The following is a 20,182-nucleotide window of genomic DNA, read 5'->3' on the forward strand; positions in this document are numbered from 1 at the left end:
TCATTAAGCAAAAGCAAACAAATACTAAAGATTACATTATTAAGAACACAAATGCCACGTTGTTATTTACATGGCACGAACCATTTCTATCATTTCACTTTCGCATGTTATTACAGAGTACATTCTAATAACCAAATGTTAACACAACAAAGGAATATATGCAGGTGCAGACCATTCGTGATTATGATGCACCCCTACAAATGAAAGGGCACCAAGGCGCTCCATCACCATGAAGCTTAAAAAATGCGGGCTTCTTCACTACCACCAGGAATGTGAAAGAATATTTACACTTCACTGAGTTGCCAAGTCCAACTACCTACAAAATGTCCCTATCTGCAGCTCTCAGTTTCAATCTGCTGCCCCTGCTAGTGATGCCTTACCGCTGCCTTGTGGTAGGGCCGGCCCTGCCTACAGCAAAACAGAAAAAATTACTTATGCGGTTAGTCACTTTAAAATGTTCTAAACTGAACATCCATATAGTCCCACATTTCTTGGAAAACAAACTAAACCAAAGGGAAAATACATATAGAAGATGAAAACCCACTTTGGATAAATGAAAAGTTAAAGAGATTTCGGCCAGCGTGTGGTCCTTTTATAAAAACAGATTCAACGTAATTGTTTACTTTCTGACAAAGAAATAATGCTGCGACTTCTGGACAAAATCTTTCTCGTAGTACATGTGTAAGCATATCAGTTCAAAGAATCAATTTTACTAACAGCTTTTGACTGAAACAATTAGGGAAAGCGCTCGTCTGACATCCAGCTTTAACTGCTCGAATCGCAAAATCCCGTCAAATCCTTAGAAAAACACGTTATTAAATAACCACGTAGATGTGCAAAATTTTCCAGAGTACAAGAGCACCGGGATAACGAAAACAAACCTGATCCATGAGAGGACGCCGAGAAGGTTTTACAGAACACTTCTGTCTGAACAAACGTACATCTTTTGTTGGTGCGGTCTCCAAAGCAGCCATGGTCCCACTTACTCCCAATAACTCCAGCATATTGAAAGTAGTCTATGCCTGCCTCCTCCATACAACACCAGCAATGGCAAAGCCAATTGATATGGCGTCTTCTTTGTAATAAGAAATGCTTTTCGTTAAGAAGCATTAATGTCTGCCAACAGTATAGGTATTTGTCCTTGGACAGTATACGTGTCAAATGCTCTAACCCTGCAGGCCCCACTCCTCACAGGCAATGCCGGCAGCAATAATCGCAGGCAGTAACGTGCACAAATGGCATCAGAAAGCAGAAGCTTCAATGGCCCAAGAAAATAATAACCATTAGTGGCCTCATGCAGCACATAGATCACTATGCACAGTAAGAAGCTTCAGTGGCCTCACACAGTACTTGCATAAATATGCCCAGTAATGAGCATTGGTGCCCCCGCCTCATGCAATGAGTGCCCCTGCAAGGAATTTGCTTTAGCTGGCCAAGTAACTAGTATCAATAGCCTCGGAGAGTACATACATTATTGAGCCAAGTAAAAACAATCAGTGGCAGTAAGAAAATCCAATCAATTTACGTACTTTCCACTACACAGAGTTCTAGAACCGTGGTAGTTTTGATTCATTATAGCTACATGCACTATTACATTAAGAATTAGGAAGAATTATTCATATGCCTAACATGCAATACGTATGTAAAGAAAGCAATAGAGAGAATTATGACTCCTTATTGTGGAAATAACACTTGCATGGAGAGCACAGGTAAAAGGGAAGACATGGGGTAACCACATTTGCTGTGAGGGAACAACAGTAACCTGTTCCCTAACTGTAGCTTGGATGTGCCATCTTCCTTCTTACCTGGAGTCACAATGATGTCATCTCACCCTTCCATAGAAATTGAGTTGCTTTCCAGTTGTAGATACTGGCCCTCGGTCTAACTCTCCCACCTCTTCCTTTCCAATCTCTGCACCAAGCAGCCGGTGCGCCTATCCAAGTATTGCAGTGAACTGCAGGAAATCTTGCTTGGTTTCCTACTTATTGAGGTTTCTCCCGTCCCAATTATGCAGTGGTGAACTGTCGGTCTACATGGTGCCTACACTTATTCTGCTGTGCCACCTTGATTCCATCACCTTTCCGTCTTGGCTGCTCTCGGTCAGCTGCATGTGGCTGGCAATGAAAATCCAGGATGACATGTTGCAAGCACCAGTGTGGTCAGTGATAACACAGGATCACTTCCTCCAGCCCTGATCTTTCTCGAACCCCTTGTGGTATCACAGGTGATGCTCGAGATTCCTGCGCTGCTAATGGAATAAGCAGGAGTTCCATTCAATGCACCCCAGTTATTGGATTGTGTCTTGGTTTTCATTTCAGGTCTTCCCTCTGTTCGTATCAGGGCCCTCAGCGGAGTGTCCAAGCAGGGTGTCACTACTTATTTTCACATTTTCTTTAATGAAGGTTGCTTACACCGTTGTCACCTGTGTGTCCCGGTTAGAATGAATGTTAGGCTCTCTGGCAGATTCCCTAATTGGTTCTCCATCCTACAGACCATAGCATGCATGGGACAGTGTAAGCCAGAAATAATAGTTTTTTACCAATAGCATTTCTGAAAACTTCATTCAAAATATATTAAACTCTCTTTTAATAAGAAATTCTGGCTTAGTCATTAATTGAGTGTGCCAAGATTTCAAAAAAATCATGAAGTCAAACCAGAGAATTACAATTACATTGTGAATGTGAAGTAGCTAAGATGATAATTCTGTATATAGAAGAACATGCTCATTATACACCTTGCAAGTATCATGAAAGACAAAGCAGCCAGAAACGTCATAGCAAGAATGTCTGACTTAATTTCAGACACTGGTGCTTACTCTTATCGACATTCCTATCATTCTTTCTCTCATCTGTGCTATTACAGTCAGGGACCAAACATGAAAACCAGTCAAGAACCTCGCCTCTAAAGGCAGAGTCCAGGCAAAAGTGATAGGAACAAAAGTCACCCTAGAATGGTTGTAGCCTTTTTGGGCCTTGTCAGAGAGGTGCAGCATACGTCCCAAGGCACAGCCATATTGGGACCCAGATCTGGGCATACTCATCGTTTTGGTTGATTCATACATCACAAAAATCATATTATCAGGCTCAATTGCTCTGGCTCGCATTTTAAGCCATTTTTTAACGTGTCTATGCTTGGGACTAACCATATGCAAACCAGCCTTAGCTCTGCCCGAGCAGAGGTAGTCTAAAACAAAAAACAACTAAGACCATTCTGAAAAGGAGCACAAGCAAATCCAGACCAACTCTCATCAGTGATATGCAGCTTGAGTTCTACCCCATTAGGAGCTTAAGACAAACATTTCGTAATACCTCCTTCAACTTGAAAAGACTCACATGGACAACATAAAACTGATTTAATTTAGGCACCAGTAGGGTTAGTTTCAAAATACAGCACAACAGAAGGTGCCTGTAAACAGTTCTTCCTGGCAGACTAGTAAAACAGACTTTTCCAACATATCTATTTATAGATTATGCTCCAAAGACTACATTCTATCAACCAATTCCTAATGCAGCTAGATACAATCTGCCTAACGGCTAGGGCGCTGGACCTCGGACCTGGGGATCTGGGTTCGAGTCTCGGTAACGACGCCAAACATCCTGTGATTCTAGGCAAATCACTTAATCTCCCGGTGCCTAACAAAAATGAATGTGTGTCCTCGTGTAAAGTAACTGGTGCTTTGTAAAGCGCTCGGATACCCGATTCGGTTCGGGTCAAGTTTGCGCTGTATAAAAAAACTCTGAAAAAGACCTTCACCGTCTCCAAATCAGTGACGCCCACTTTTAAATCCGTTCCAGTAGTTTTGACGATGCAAATATAACACATTTAGGTTTTTGAATATTAATAAAATGGTATTTATACATGAAATTACCTTGAATGGATTTCAACAGGCTTTACAAAGCTAGTTCAATGTGAACTATGAGTGCAAAATCATCAGCAAAGTTAAATAGGAGAGTCCTCTTCTTCTACTGAAAAGACACAAATACGGGTGCTCTCTGTGTCCTAACCCCAAGGTCATTCATTCACAAACAAGGCAGGCAGAGTGATCAACTACCAAAAATAATAATGATTTTTAATATAGGAAAGATTGGTATAGATCTGTTGGCAGATTAAAAAGGATACTTCGGTATGTAACTTCATCAAGAATATTTGGGAGTAAGCAGCTTTTGCACCACTTAAACACTGTAAAGGGAAAAGATTAAGCGGATTTAAAACAAAAAAAGGCTGGACATTAAGTCAATCCTAAAAGAAACAGCATGAAACATGGTTCAACTTAATCTCATTCAATCATTCATTTGGCCTCAGAAATGAGGTACTTGGAAGAATATATACCATCATAAAAAGCTGGTATAAAATTAGATCGAACAAAGAATGCTTCTTATTAAACAATTCATTATGGCCAGGTCTCGAAAATGATCCATAATCTACCTTCCATAAATATCTCTATAATGCACACAAATATAGCTGAGCTTTGGAATAAGAATCGGCCATTCTCTAGTTTCAGGCAAGAGGTAAATAAAGCAGCAAACGTGCACTTATTTGTGGTCGACTAAAACAACCTGACCTGCTGTACGCATGCCTGGATGGTGCTTAAAAAACAGAACAGTCTGAAGACGGCCCCACATCTAAGCCTTACCTTTTCGGTGCACTTAAAGAGAAGGTTGATGGTGATTCGATTTGGCCAATTACCATCATTGGCGGACCAAATTCTCTTGGAAAAACAGTGGCTTCACATCATGTAGAATTTGTGGTTGAAAGAAAGAAGAGGCCATACATTTGATTTGCACATGCCTCTATGTACAACAAGCATTTGCAATGCAAAAGGTCTCGCATTTGTTGGAGTTGGAGCTATTGGCATTGTAAATGGCAATGTTTTTTAGTTATGTTTTTTAAGTGTAGTGATAATTTAAAGAAAAAAGTGCACACTATCCCACACTATAAGCTTCTAAAGCAACAGTACAGTAAAGCTAAGGCTATGGTAACGTAAAGGGGTGTAAATGGATGAATACAAATACAAAAAAGTATCTTAAAATGCAAGATGGAATGTATAGATGCTGAGCTTGCAGCATCCCCCCCCCCTCCAGCGCCTTGGATGCCAGGGTAGGCGCAACAACCGCGCCTGCAGCATCTTGGGGTCCAGGGTAGGTGCAGCACCCCGCCTCCAACGCTTTGGGTGCCAGGGTAGGCGCTGCAGAGCATAGATGGACGGATTGGGGCGTTCTGGGGGAGGGCCGGTGTCCCTGGGGAGTGAGAGGCTGGGGAGCAGTAAGGAGGGAGGCTGGGTGAGAATGTGGGGCGGGCTAGGGAGGCTGGGTGAGGATGTGGGGCGTGCTGGGGATGGGCCACGGGAGGGCCGCTGTCCCTGTGGAGGGAGAGGCTGGGTTGGGGAGCAGTGACGGGGGAGGCTGGTTGTGGTTGTGGGGCAGGCTGGGGATGGGCCGGGGGAGGGCCGCTGTCCCTGGGGAGGGAGAGGCTGCAGGAGGAGGGAGTGGGGGGAAGTGACGGAGGAGGCTGGCTGAGGATGTGAGAGTAGAGCGCAGTCCTCGATCTGTACCGGGGAAGGGACTGGGTCCGGCCGTGGCAGAGAGAGACACAACGCAGCAGGCTGGCACACACACCACACCTTGCACACACACGCTGACTCGGGCTTACACACACTGACACACACAACTTGCACACATGCTGACACTCTCCCACACACAACATGCTGACACACGCACAACATAACTTGCGCACACACTGACACTCATGTACACACTCATACTTCCACACACAACTTGCACACACACTGACACACACACACACACACACACCATACCTTTTGCACCCACTGACTCGTGCTTACACTTACATGCACGCTGACACACACAACTTACTGAGACACACACACACACAACTTGCACACAGGCGGGCAGGCAATTAAATGGACAGGTGGGTAGATCTCTGCAAACCTCACGTCCAAGGGGAATCCTAGTAGGAAAAGGCCAAAGAAAGAGCACAAGCGACAAGCTATCACTAAAAGGAGAGGCCAAGATTTGAATGTGCATAGAGCACAACCACACCCTGCAATGAACCATGACATGGGCACCTCTCTAGCAGCTCCAATAATAAAGTCTACAATTCCACACAGCACACCTATGCCCCTTTTTTCTAGACCTCAACACTTTTGGCAGAGGGGCATTCATTATGCCAGATATTTAAAGGGGGAGTGACATTTCACGGTAGCAACTTCAGCATCCCATTGGGGCCTGGTGCTCAGCCACACGGCAGATAGGTGTGTTTCCAGGAGAACCGGTGCAGGACAGCAGAGCCGGAGCTCCCTTCAGAGTAGCACGTGCAATGGTACTGGTGCGGAAGGGTTTGCAGGACTCACTGTGCGGGCTTTAACTATCATATATGGGGCAAAGTGAGGGAGGGGATGTGGCATAACAAAAGAGCGCTTACGAATGGGGAACAGGGTCCGAAAAAAACAGGTTTGAGACTCGCCGTCCGCTCAACTTCCAGTGATTCTCAGCAAATCACTTAATCTGCTCATGCCTACCAAAAATGAAGGTGTCCTTGTGTAACGTAACTGTTGCTCATGTAAAGGGACGAGTCCGCGCAATATAAAACTGCAAAAAAGGACCCCATTTCCATTGCTTGCATTAGGACCCAGGGATCCATGCTAACTAAAACTGCAGTGTGTTAAACATTGTATAACCCCACCTCCCTGCGGCCTCAAATAGTCACAATACACAAAAAAAAAATTCTATCTAATGACCAAACAAATCAGTAGAGGAGAAATAGTGCCGTAGTTGGTGGCTTCTTCCTCGCACCCCAGGGCACCTGGGCGGGGTGGTGGTGAGGGCCACGGATCTGAAAGGCCCCCCTCTATTCATTCTGAAAACATTTGGTTATGGGGCTCTCACAGGGGGCATCTGTGGCGCAGTTCATGGACAGAGTGCAGGCCTCGGATCACCCCAAGGGGGCTGTCAACAGCCAGCAATACCCCCGCCCATTGGTCAACAAGGCCGTAGAGATCTGAAGGGCACGTCCCACAGAAGCGTGCCCAGGGGGCGTGCACCAAAAGTTCACATTCCTGCAGAAACAATGGGATTACCCGAGCGCAAGACTTCATTAGCCAGCCTGGGGTCAATTGACTCTGGTCAATTGACCCCAGGAGTGAAAATGCTGATCCAAGGTGTAAAACTTGCACGCTACTTTCCCCAGGGAGTGTGCCCTCCTCAGATCAAAAAAGCACAGGGCATTCAGAGGGGTAAACAGTCTTTGAAGCTGCTAACATGTCCTGCCAAGGTGGGGGCTTGGTGAGCTGAAGAACTCTAAACATTAGCACTATGAAGTGGTCGTCTTAAACAAGCCAGCGCTTTGCAGATCAAATAATTAAATACATTAGGCTGAGTTAAATCAAGTAGATGTGGTATGCCGCAGTATAAAAGAGCTAGGCAATCATTCAGATGACAATTGCGGGTGTCAAATGTCTTCACAGAATCTGAAGTTACCGGTTGTAAAAGGCTGCGCTCCCTTTATAGATGTGGAATAATACGAGCCATCGCAGCAAATGTTTTGTTGTTTGAGGAGCAGTGCCTCCGTGTGCTTTGTGGAATCATGGACTGTCTGACTGGAGAAACAAGAGCTGTATTTACAGAAACCATTTTATACAGAGAAACCACATAAACGCCGCTGATTATCTCTACTGAACAAGTGATCGCCATTGCGGAAAAGAAACCGCTTGTTTATATTTGCGCGATGCAAAATTAATCACGCAGCTGCCTTTAACAAAGACAAGTGAAACAGATGTGTTCACAGTTACACGCCTCCTTGAGATAAGAAATACCCTCATGACAGCCGTGAAGCAAACAATCCAGTCCGGATGGGCCGTCCTAAAGGGAGACAGGGCGGTAACCAAGAAGCATAATTTTCAATGGGAAGCCAGCGTTTAGCATAAACGCTGACACGACCCAATGGAAATGATGGTCGAGGCTTCAAGTCCCCACCTTAAAGCTCCTCTAACACAATATGTCTTGCAGAGCGAGGAGCGCATGCGCGCTGCAACGCTAGGCGAGACCTAAAAAGCATGTGTCACTTAGATAAAAAGAGCTACAATGATGGAGGCATAAGTACATGTAGGGCCTGCAATAATAAAAAGCTTAAATCCTGCAGACCCCCAACTGAACTGCAAGCTGATCAAATACCTTCAGCTACATGAAATAATACTAACAGCCGAGAATGAAATGGTGGTAAGTACACTGAGCTGTGTCTGGTTGGAACCTCAACATAGATTTGCACTACAGACAGTGTTTTTTACGTTAGTACCATTTTATCTTTGGACTCTAGTATATACCAATGAAAAGAAAATGCTGCTTATTTTGTTGGTTAATGAGTTGGAACTGAAACATTTCACCCAGCACTTTATGACAAACTTGTTTTTAGTGGATAGGGAGCGACATCGGCATTCTTGCACCTTACCAGGGGATCCGACCTTTTTAACGATGTCACGTTGTTGTCTAGTCGATTTATTAATGGCTCGGATTCGCTACATTTGCACAATTTTATGATCATTATTTCATTAATTTTACTTTGCATATTGGCTTCTGTAAGTTATTAGTAACATTGTTACGGTTTTAATTCACCAAAACATTAAAGAATCCTAATACTGGGAATACTTAATACTCATTTATTAACTTGAATTATAGTTTAAGACAATGACAAAAGGCAAGAAGTAAAATGCCACCCACCTTTTCCGTAATGTTGATTCACAAACTTTGACAACCCTGATGACTTCTTTAGTAGTACGTCGGAACTCATGCATCCTCGAGGCTACTAAAAGGGCTAAAGAAAAAAAAATATTCAAAACTCTGCTTGTCAGGCAATTAGATTTAGTGCTCTAAATTCACTCTATTTGATATTTGTCAATGAACTGTCTTTCTTAAAAATAGCATCCTTTCCCAGCACTGCATTAAAACAATTGCGATAATACACCAGGAGGCGGACGTACTAGAATAACATACTTCATACAGCAGCCCTGTGAATGCATTTACACACAGCTTGTGGTAACGTTTGTTTGCTTCTAGGTTTTCCAACAGGCCTTTATAACACAGCAGAGAGACGTAACAAGTAAAACTGAAAGGAATTGAAAATAAATTTTCCTAAGAAGGCCAGCTAGCCTGCAAATGTATCCGACATACTGTAATGAACCGGACTGCTCTCAAAGTGGCAGCCGTGAGTCTTTCAGGCCGCTTAGATCGCACAGTCAGTACATTTATGCTTTTTTGTTTTCATTTAATCAAGAAGGGACTGCTAGTGATGCTAAGTGGTCAATATCAAGCCGACAGTACAGGCTGGGTTACTGATAAGTAACATAGATAATGCTTCTTTACATGCTTGTGCTTACACGTCTGTGGTTAGCCACAGGTAGAAACGAGCATTAGCAAAGCGAACAGTTATTGCCGGTGGGACCTATTGGCTTTGCCTGTGTGGTTACCCATACTGCACATTATCCTTGATGCTGCGCAGCATTGCTACTAAAAAATAAAAAAAAGAGAAAACTAAGTAATTTTGCAGGTATGTGCATACAAAATGAAGTGAGCATTGTTCTTGCTTATAGATACAAGTTGGATCGGATAAAACAAAAAAAGAAAAAGAAAGCAGTGGGAGCTTTGGGAGCCTTCTGTCCACATAATATATATTTTTTAAACTAAGCACATCCTTTGATGTAAAGTCCTATTCTTAAATTCAAGCTCGGGAAAAAAAATTGTGTCAAGACTCGCTAGGAAGATTTGAACTTCCATCACAATTCATAATGGAAAATTGATTCTTTTGGGAGACCCGCTGAATCCGCCAGACATGTCGAATCGCCATGAAGAATTGACATGCACCACAGGTCTCATTTGAGGCCGATAATCCGCACTAGAAGTATGAATTATACTCCATATGTCTCTTCTGAGTTCATTCCTTATGTTACTGTACTGCCGTGGGTTATATGTTTTAGTTTATACAAAATGTACACAACTATTAAGATATATAGAAAGGTATTTCGGAGGTGCTTTGCAATAATTCATCAATATTTCAAACGAAAAAGTAAACTGCATAGACAAGCAAGCAGTAACTGGATGAACCTGTCCCAGACTACATGTTGCCACTTATTTATCAACCGATTAAAAAAAAAGGCTTTTTGGCCTGTGTACTTACAAACCTTGAGGCAAAAAAGGAGCGGAGCAAACAGTGATGAGCTCAGATCGAATCTTAAAAGCTTGCAAACATATGTGACTTTCTATGCACTCGATTTTATTTCCTCACAGAAAGGCCATTTTGAACATGTTATTTATTAATCGGTTTTAACTGGTTCTGGATAAACGCATTCACATCAATTCGTGCTAAAATACATACACTTACATGTATTGCCAACTGCATGCAATTAAATATTAACTTAACAATCGCCACCCACACTTCATTGTAATAAAGCAATTCCATTAAATGTGTTCCGAAATGTACACACTGCTCTGATAACAAGATTCAGAGATGCGCATCGACATTGCAATTATTAATATTCCTTTTCAAAATTAAAAATATTGTAACAAAATCTTCATTAATACTTTTGTTGGTGCACACAAATGTGTGCATTTGTGATTCAACAAATACTACTAAGTCTTCAAAGACGCAGTCTTTATACATCATTTTGTACTTATAGGAGTGTACTGGAATTTAGAGCTGTATGTGCTTCTTGCAAGGCATAAAGCACTTATGAATGCCCACCACACCGTTTGACCATCACTTGGTATGGCTGAACTCCATTCCACTGTCTCCTAATCCTATGATCTGCAATTCGTTTCAAAACGCAGGTCGGTAGTTATTTGCAACAATTCGTTATAAATAAATTCACTTAAACAAATAGCAACTTAATCTGCTGATTTAGCAAATTCACGTAGTCTCTAGTTGTTTATTACATTTGTAATTTGCGGTTTATTTAGTCCAGTATTTTACCTCACAATGTTACACGATTTGCACCAAATTGGCAATGTTGTTTTTCAATTACTTATTTTCAACTGATAGGACAGACTCAGTTGAAATGAGGCATACCATAAGAGAGACATCCCTGCAGCCGAACAAGTTACTTAACTTCGGTAATACCTTATCTGGTACAGATTCTATCTAGTCACCGAATCCTTACCGTAGTAGAATTATCCCCAGGCATCAGACTGGATCCGGAAATTGCTTGTGAGCAGTACCCATGAAGGTAGGTGGCACTGTTTGGCTCCCTGTGGTTTTGTTCACACTGGAAGTGATGTACCCATATAGGTACCACCCAGACAGACTGATGGCAGTTTCTTTTCGCTACTTCCCATGCCAGAAGCGTGGAACCACAAAGTACACTGGTGTGGAAAACTAGGGCCCTAAACGGGGAAAAATCCTGTCCCTAGAAACCTGTTCGCAAAGCAGGGAAGATGGGTGGGCTGGTAAGAAATCTGCAGCTAAATAAAGTCTCTACCAGATAAGGTATTACTTAAGGTAAGTAACTTGTTCGTCTGATAGAGACTTCTAGCAGCAGATTCCTTACTTTAGAATAGATACCCAAGTAATACCTCCCCGGAGGTGGGTCTGCGGACCAATTTCACACAAGGAAGGACTAAATGGGCAAAATGCCCATCTCTATGGGCCTGACTGTTCAGACAGTAACATTTGGTGAACATATGCAATGAAGTCCACATTGCTGCCTGGAAGATATCCAGAACTGGAACTCTGTGAACAAACACTGTGGTGGCAGCCTTAGCTCCGGTGGAATGAGCATGCAAACCCTCGGGGGGTTGCTTCTCAGCCAATGCGTAGCAGATTTTAATGCAGAGCACAATCCCTCTGGAGATGGTCCGCTTCTGCACAGTCTTACCCTTCTTGGTCGTCCACCTGGAACTCAGGTGTGCGGTCAAGGTAGAACGACAATGCTCTTTTTCGGGCCAGATGGTGGAGTTGCTCCTCTTCCTTGGAGGGATGAGACGGAGCATAAAAATAAGGCTTAGAGTGATGGTTTTGCCTATATGATATGGAGTGACCACTTTCGGAAGAAAGCAAGCCCTTGTACAAAGCACCAGCTTGTCTGGTTAGTTGATAAGATAAGGAGGCTTGAATGACAAGGCCTGAAGCTCACTGGCCCTCTTGGCATATGTTGAAGCCATGATCAAGACCGTCTTGATGGTAAGGAGCCTGAGTGGACTATTGTGTAGAGGCTCATAGGGAGCGCACATAAAGAAGGTGAGGACGAGACAGATACCAATGCGGGATAACGAAGGGAGCAGGAGGGAACATATGCTGCAAACCTTTCAAAAACCTATGTACAAAAGGTGATGGAAAAGGGAAGGTTGGTCAGGCAACCGAAAAAAAGCAGCGACTGCAGATAGGTATCCCATAATAGTGCCCATAGCAGAGCCCTGCTGGGCAAGAACAAACAGGAGGACCTGAGAAAGGGGGGGCAGAAACTAGATCCATGTGTCTTTCTGAACACCATGCTAAAAATGTAGTCCAATGGCAGGCATAAACCGTCTTGGTATTTGGGAAGCCTGGCTGCCAAGATAACATCACAGACTTCAGGAGGAAGGTTTGAAGGCTATGAACTGTCGCCACTCACTCTCCATGCAAGGCAGCGGAGTGTTGACAGGTTCGAGTGGCGAACCCTCCCCTGCTGCGGAGACAAAAAATCCTCCCGAAAGGGCAGCCTAATCGGAGGACTGATGGCAATGCTCAACAGCTCGGGATGCCAGACTCTCCGTGCCCACCATCACCATGGTTAACACCGAGGTGTGCTGGTGAGGCCAAAAGGGAGTACAGCTAACTGAAAATGCTTGTGGCCCACCATGAACCGCAGGGAAAGCCTGTGGTCAGGCACGATGGTTATGTGAAAGTAAGCATTCTGCAAGTCCAACGCTACCATCCAGTCTCCATGTTAGACAGGGTGAGCATCTTAAAGTCCTTCTTCTTGAGGAAGAAATTCAGAGATTGTTGGTGGTGGAGAGGACATCAGCTTCTGTCCTTTTTGGGTACCAGAAAGCAGCAGGAATAGCAACTACTATCTACTTGTGGCACTGGCACTCTCTATATGGCTCCTTTAGCCAAAAGAGTTGTCACTTCCTGGTGGAGAGAAGATAGACTATCCTCAGTCAGCATGTAGTAAGTAGGTGGCAGGGAGGTAGGGGTACTCTTGAAGGTGGGGGGAGTAGTACCAACGGACCATCTGCAAAACCCACTTGCCTGGTGTTACAGATTAACAACAGGGCAGGGGATGGCGAATCCTGACACCTACTGGGTGCCCATGATAAGTGGGCTGTGACCATAGAGGGGGTTGGTAGACTGACAAGGCCGCTGGCCAACTGAACCAAGGGGCTGGTAGGAACCATGTCTACCAGAATGCAGAGGCTGGAAAGCTTGCATGCAGTGGTACCTGGGAGGGTAAATACGCTGTTGCTTGCCCCTTTGCTGGCCAGAAAAGGAGGGAAAGGCAGATTGGGGTTGACGAGGAGCAATAGAAAGGCCCAAGGACATGGCCATAATCTGGCTGTCCTAAAGTGCTCCAGAGCCGAATCCGCCTGGTCTCCAAAGAGACGGGAGCCACCAAAGGGCTTGTCCATGAGTGAGGACTGGACATCCCCAGAAAAGCCAGTCGTCTTCAACCAGGGGGTAACATCACAGAGCCACTGTCAATGAAACCACTCTGCCTAGTGACTCAGTGGTGTCAAGTCTACAACGGATGGTGAACTTTGCTGCATCCCTCTCATCGGCAACAGCCTCGTAGAGCACGGCCTGGGCCTCTTCCAGGACCACTGGCAGCACTTGTGCCACTGTATCCTACAGCGCATGAGAGTAGCGGCCCAAAAAACACAAAGTGTTTACATACCACAGTGCAAGGCAGGATGAAGGAAACATCTTCTTTCCAAGATTGTACAGCCTCTTGGATTCCCTCTCCAGGGGTATGGTAGGGAATGCCAGGATCTACATGGGACACGGAGGCTTGAACCACCATGCTCTGCGGGGTAGTGTGTTGGGTGAGGAAATTTGGGTCAACTGGAGTGGGGCGGTGGGCAATCAACTTGTTCACAAGAGCCCCTGGACCAAGTCCCAAGCAGGACGCCAGCAAGTTCCTCATTGAAAGAGAGAAGCGGTTCTGATGGAGACACCCCTGGCTGAAGGACGTCCATCAAGACATTAGTCTTGGCTGCCACCGAGGGTACGCTTAGGTCCAGGACCTCAGCAGCTCTCCCCAACACCATTGCAAATAAAGCCCCCTCCTCTATAGCCATGGTATTGGGAGAAAGCAGGCCAGTATCTGGATAAGTATCCAGCCCACTGGCTTCACCCAGAATCTTGTTCTTCAATAGGCTGGTATTCTTCAGGGTCAAGCAACCCCTTTGAATCCTCCCCGAATTCTAGCACGTAAGAATAAGGCTCACAGTTGGCGCCGACGTTGGATGATGTCCCTCGGCTCATTGTCGGAGTCAGAAATGGGGATGGTGCCACCGGTGGGGCTGCCAGGAGCATCGGCCTCAGGATCGACGTTCATCTGTGGATCCCTGAGGTCCGACTGGCACTGGAGATTGGGGTGTGGATCCAATAGAGGCAACTCTGGAACCCACAGGGCTCGAAAGCACACCAGAGGGAATGGGCCAGCTCAGGTGCATGGCCTCATAACATTTTCTCAAATGGGCAGGGTCCCTCCAGCTCCCAGAAACTCAGGGAAGCACAGAGCTGACCCAGTCGCTGGCTCAACCACGGAGCCAGGCCTCGAGTGGTGATGCTCTCTCGTCTTGTCAGCCAATTGACCTGACTTCTTCTTGTGGGACTAGACGTACCCAAATGGCTCGATTAATTCGAATGAGACGACAAACCTCGGGCTCCGCGACCGCTCCCTTCCTCTCGACCAGGATAGTGGCACGTCGAGCCACCACAAGCTTGAGGGAGTGCTTTCTCAGGGCCTTCTGGAGCATGGCAAGGCGGTAAGGGCAGGCCTTAGGGTTGTGATCCTGCTCAAGGCACCAAAGGCATACAAGGTGCGGGTCTGTCAAAATCGGTCGGTGACGGGCACCGCAGGGCTTGAAGCCAGCCTTCTCGGAGGACATCTCTGCCACACCAGGAGGTAAACCTAAAAAAAGTGACAAAACATCGAAAAAAAAACGAGTCTGCTTTGGCTGGCATGGAAAGAAAAGAACTAAAGTCAGAGTTCCTGGATGGTGCCTACATAGGCTCCGCAAATATCACGTCGGATGCGGACGCCGCCAACTACGCTACATGGAGCCAAAAACCATAACCTACTGCCACGCAGGGATACTGCCCACAAAAAAATTCGGAATCCAGTCGGATGCTTGAAGATAATTCTAAGATGAGGAATCTCCGGCTAGAAGTCTCTATCAGATATCGGGGCACTGAAAACAAACCATTGCTGCCGATTAACTGTGGTCCACAAAAACGACTACAAGCAACACGGACAGCTAACAAGCCATATGGACAGTCAGCGGATGTTCCTGGGCAACAATTTGACAACTGAGGTTCAGCAAACTTGCAAGACATATTAACGATTTCTAACCATTTTGAATTTCCCTATATTTAATTTATTACGTTCCATCAAAATTACAGACTAAATTCTATTTAAAAAATATTGGTTATGGAAAAGCAGATGTGTTCTTAGATAGATTGATGAGTAAATGTTAAGACAAAAGACATGCAGTTGAACATTCATATCTCCAACGCATACGCATCACACTCATGGTTCACCTCCACAGGAATGAGTCACACAACACTAGTAAAGCAAAACGTCTTAATTTCAAACATGAATTAGTATTATAGTAGGGCATTCAAAAGCCAGTTGATCATTTTCAACTGGTAGTGTTTAAGGCCTTCACAAGACTTGGCCTGCGCTTGCCCACAAAAACATTAAAATTAATCAAACAGATGGAAGCCAAGTTTAAGCAAACTGGCACCATGAAATAAACATGTGCAAACATTGCCTCGTGAAAATGCATGGTTGCCTGATAAAGCCGTTTTTGCTCGGGATGGTTTGGATATATCCTCATATTTGAATTTTCAGCTTTAGAAAGGTGTTTTCAATAAACAATTTTGCACGTGCTAATTTGATAACAAATCACATTTTTAGATTTGCAGTTGCTCGGCTACTTGATTGGGTGCTTCTTACTGTCTGCTGCATCTTGCAGATATGGAGGTTTGCTCGGCAGTACCACTGTTACAAATAAAAGTCATCTATTCGATGGCTAGCTGACCTTACTGTTTTCTTAGAGACAATTACTCAGGGAGATGACTACATGCTGAACTTTCCCACCACAGACTTCTGTAATGGATAATAAATGCGTCTGGTACTGTCGATCCGGCTCCACTACAAATGTCAATGAACATCAAAACTTCACATGTCTCTGATCGACCAACCAAAAAAGAGGCTGCACACTAGCTTGATGAAATTGTGGCGGCACTGAATGATTTGCGGTTAATGCAGACTTTGACAAAGGCTAGTGCATCATCTCAAACTGAAAAATAGTGGGCATTTAATAAATGAGATGCTGTTTTGTGTGTTAGTCTAGAAACTTTTTGTGAAAGGCTACAATATTATTGAACGGCTAGCAGCCCTCGATTAGCGCAAAATAGTATAATTTACCTTTGTTATACTAGTCATGTTAGTACTTAGTCCCTTGCTTCTTTTGTGTAACCAAGTTAACAGCTTCGAGAAAAAACCCTAAGGATTTTTCAAATGTGGGGTTCAGTCACATGGCACTGCTAATGACCTCTCAGCAATTTCTCCTAGCCCCAACAGATCTGGTGTCAAGCTAACTATTCCCTCAGTCACTTTGTTTTGGCGTACTGAAGAGTACGAAAGCTATTGAACCGCTTTCATTAGATATACAGTGATGGCTATGCTGAAACTATTGCTCAGTGGATTAAAAATCTGCTTAGAGATGTGTTTTACATGAACGTAGAATGTCACTGTAAGTGGGTAGGTGTAGTGGCAGATTAATTCAAGATATTAAGCATTCAGCACCTTTAGGATAGAAAAATGACAGTCCCCTTTGACATAAACCGCCCATGATCTCAATCTCAGGGCTACTTTAGTTAGATTTTTTGAATACCTGATGCTTGCTGAGCTGGTTCTATTGACAGTCAAGACTTGTCAGCAACACAAGGTACTCGCTGTAGAGAGGAACCGTAATGCAACTCCAAGCAACGAATCTTCACATCGCACCCTCATCCACAGGATGGAACGGAGACAGGCTTTCGTAAAAAATAGAAATCACATTGTATGAGATGTAAATCCTAGCACCAGTCATGAGCTCTTCCATTATCAGCCCCGAGATGGCCGAGAAGACCATTAACTTCCTGGCATTAAACGGAATGTAAAGTAAAAACTATCTTGTGATGCCTTGTTTGAACAGCATTTCATAAAGCAGATGGTTCAGAAACCAAAAACAAAGGCAGAAGAGACAGAAGGATGGGAGAAAGGGAACATATAAAAAGAGTCAATCCTGAGCAAATATACCACAAATAAGTCCATAAACATGCATGGTTGCAAGGACGCACAGATGAACGTACAGGTCAGAAAATGTAAACAAAACAAAAAGATGGCACTGATATAGCTGAACCTGGATTTGAATGCAGCCACCAGGACAATCACTGGGTCTGTGGAGATGCATTAGATAGCCAAGGCGATTGCCTCAGGAATAATGTGCTAATGCTGAGGGATGGTAGGGAGGGGTCAGGCTCTCTTTCTATTTCACAGAGCCAGAGGTTTCTCTAGCGGGATAGAAAGGTGCAGTCTATCTTTACTTGAGGGAGGAGCTCTGAGAAACAGACTTGGTGAAGTCAAGCAAGAGCTTCTAGGATGTTCTAACATAATGGGCTGACCCTGGTACTCTGCATGATTCTCTTGATCAGATGAGTCAAGGGGATAGGCATCTTCCTCCACTTCAACCTAAGCCTACGGATATATTCTGGCTGACCAGCCAAGAGTGTGTGGGGGGGGGGGGGGGGGGGGGGGAGACTGCCAATTGTACATAAAGTAGATATCCCCCTTCTCAGAAAGGGCATTGATGTCTCAACAGACTAAATATCAACAGCCTTGGGTAGTACCGAATGACACTATTAGGATGGGTGCCATTTCCCATGTTTACATGTATTGATCTGGTCAGTGACGGTTCCGGAAGAGTCCTCCAAAGTTCGACTGACCATGCCAGGCTAGCACTGTGACAAGTAATGCACTCTGGGAATGTTAAACTCTACTACCTGGTGCACCCGAATCCTCACACCCCAGAATATTCTGAGTTGACCACCCCACCTGCACCAGACCCCTTTTGTCCCTTCACCTCCCCCTCTCTGCCTTTCCTTCTCCCTTCTACTTTTTTTCCTCTGCTCCCCTAATCTTCCACCCCCTCCCCTACTCCTCTCCCTTTCAGCGTATTCTACCCTTTTCTCCCTCCTAACTGGTCTCTAACCACCATCTTCTCCCTCTGTCCCGCTCCCTCTTCCCTCAATCTCCCCCAAGTCCTCCACTCCCTTCTATGCTGCCCCCCTGCAACTGCTCCTTCCTCCCCTTCTCTCTCATTCGTCAGTCTCCATCCTCTACTCTCTACCAATCGTCTTGCTGCTGCTCTGTTTTCCTCCCCAATGTTCCTTGTTTGCTCCATTCAAGGTTTATTAGAGGACCTATGGGTCACTGTTGCTGTTACTCTATTAAGCGCAACTTTACCCAGTAGTGGCTGATAATTTTAGCACAGGGGGCGGGGAACCTCATGCACACTCACTCACACCCATGCATTCACATGCACACCCTTTCACAGCACACACGTACATATACACATAGATATAAACATGCACACTTGCTCACACTCATGAAATCACATGCACCTGCACACCCAGGGTTCCAACTAGAACCAAACTTCGTGGTGGGGGCTAATACTTCGAAGTGTGTGGAGGGAACCATCTTTAATAATAATAATAATAAAGGGGCTTGTAAAGCGCATGGTTACGCCATCCCGGCGTGTCCCCGCGCTGTGGAGAAGAGAGTCAGGCCAGGAGAGGGAGTTAGAGGGAAAACAGATAGGTTTTCAGACGTTTTCTAAACAAGGTCTCTGAATCCGCTAATCTGATGTTTACGGGGAGGGAGTTCCATTCCTTGGCAGCCATTACGCGAAAGGAACGGCCTCCCATTCTGGCTGTCTTGGTGCGGGGAATTTTAAGCAATCCAGTTCCCCCGGAGCGGAGAGTTCTGTTAGGCTCGTAGGGGATAGCCAGATCAGTCAAGTAAGAGGGAGCCTTGCGAGAGATGATCCTGTAGCACATAAGGAGTGCTTTAAATAGGACTCTCTTTTTTATTGGGAGCCAATGCAGGGTGGCTAGGGCTGGTTTGGAGGCTGCTCTTTTAGGGAGTCTAAGGACTAGGCGTGCTGCCGTATTTTGGAGTACTTGGAGTCTCCTGATGTTTTTTTGTGTTGTTCCGAGCAAAAGCACATTTCCATAGTCAATCCTCGAGGTCACCAGGGCTTGGGTCATAGTGCGCCTGGCTTCAAGAGGAAGGAGGTCTAGGGTGCGATTCAAGGCCTTCATCACCCCGAAACATTTCCCAACCACTTTGTGAACATGGCTGTCATAGGAGAGCCTGGGATCAACCCAGATCCCCAGGTTCTTAGCTGCTTTACAGGGAGAGGGTAATGGTCCCAAACAAGATGGCCACCACTCCTTGGTCCAACTAGTATCTCTGCCTCCAATTACCAGCACCTCCGTTTTTGAACCGTTTAACTTCAAACAGTGCTGGGTCATCCAGCCTGCCAGAGTCTGCATGCAGGTTTTAAAATTATCTGCAGCAATGGAGGGGGCTTGGGACAGGGAGATGAGAAGTTGGGTGTCGTCGGCATATGAAACTAATTCAATGCCGAACGATTGAACCACTTCAGCCAAGGGGGCCATGTACAGGTTGAACAGGCTTTGGAGCCTAGTCATAATCAATTGATGCCTTCGTGTTCTTCGGATGCTTCAGGCCAATTACTCATACACATTATTGCTTTGTACAATGAGAACTCATCCCTGCATCTACTACAGTTTGCACTTGCACAATGCAACACAATTTATGTTGCAGTTTGAATTGCATCACATGTGGGTCTCAGTACCTATGTGAAGGCCACTTCATTAAAAATGCTTCTTCCTCACGCCT

The 20,182-nt window shown here is 45.0% G+C and overlaps 1 protein-coding gene across 2 annotated transcripts in view; it reads right to left on the reverse strand.

The window, feature by feature from the left end:
* The window catches only part of BRF1 (BRF1 general transcription factor IIIB subunit), a 1,205,829-nt gene that overhangs the window by 469,798 nt on the left and 715,849 nt on the right, over positions 1-20,182 (reverse strand). For both annotated transcript variants that reach the window (XM_086937923.1, XM_086937924.1), the window contains exon 7: positions 8,733-8,826. In XM_086937923.1, coding sequence (XP_086794049.1) covers positions 8,733-8,826 — 94 coding nt within the window. The remainder of the gene's footprint in view (positions 1-8,732; positions 8,827-20,182) is intronic.

This window comes from Lissotriton vulgaris, chromosome 9 (genome assembly GCF_964263255.1).
Source record: "Lissotriton vulgaris chromosome 9, aLisVul1.2, whole genome shotgun sequence".
In the NCBI taxonomy this organism is placed as follows: Eukaryota; Metazoa; Chordata; class Amphibia; order Caudata; family Salamandridae; genus Lissotriton; species Lissotriton vulgaris.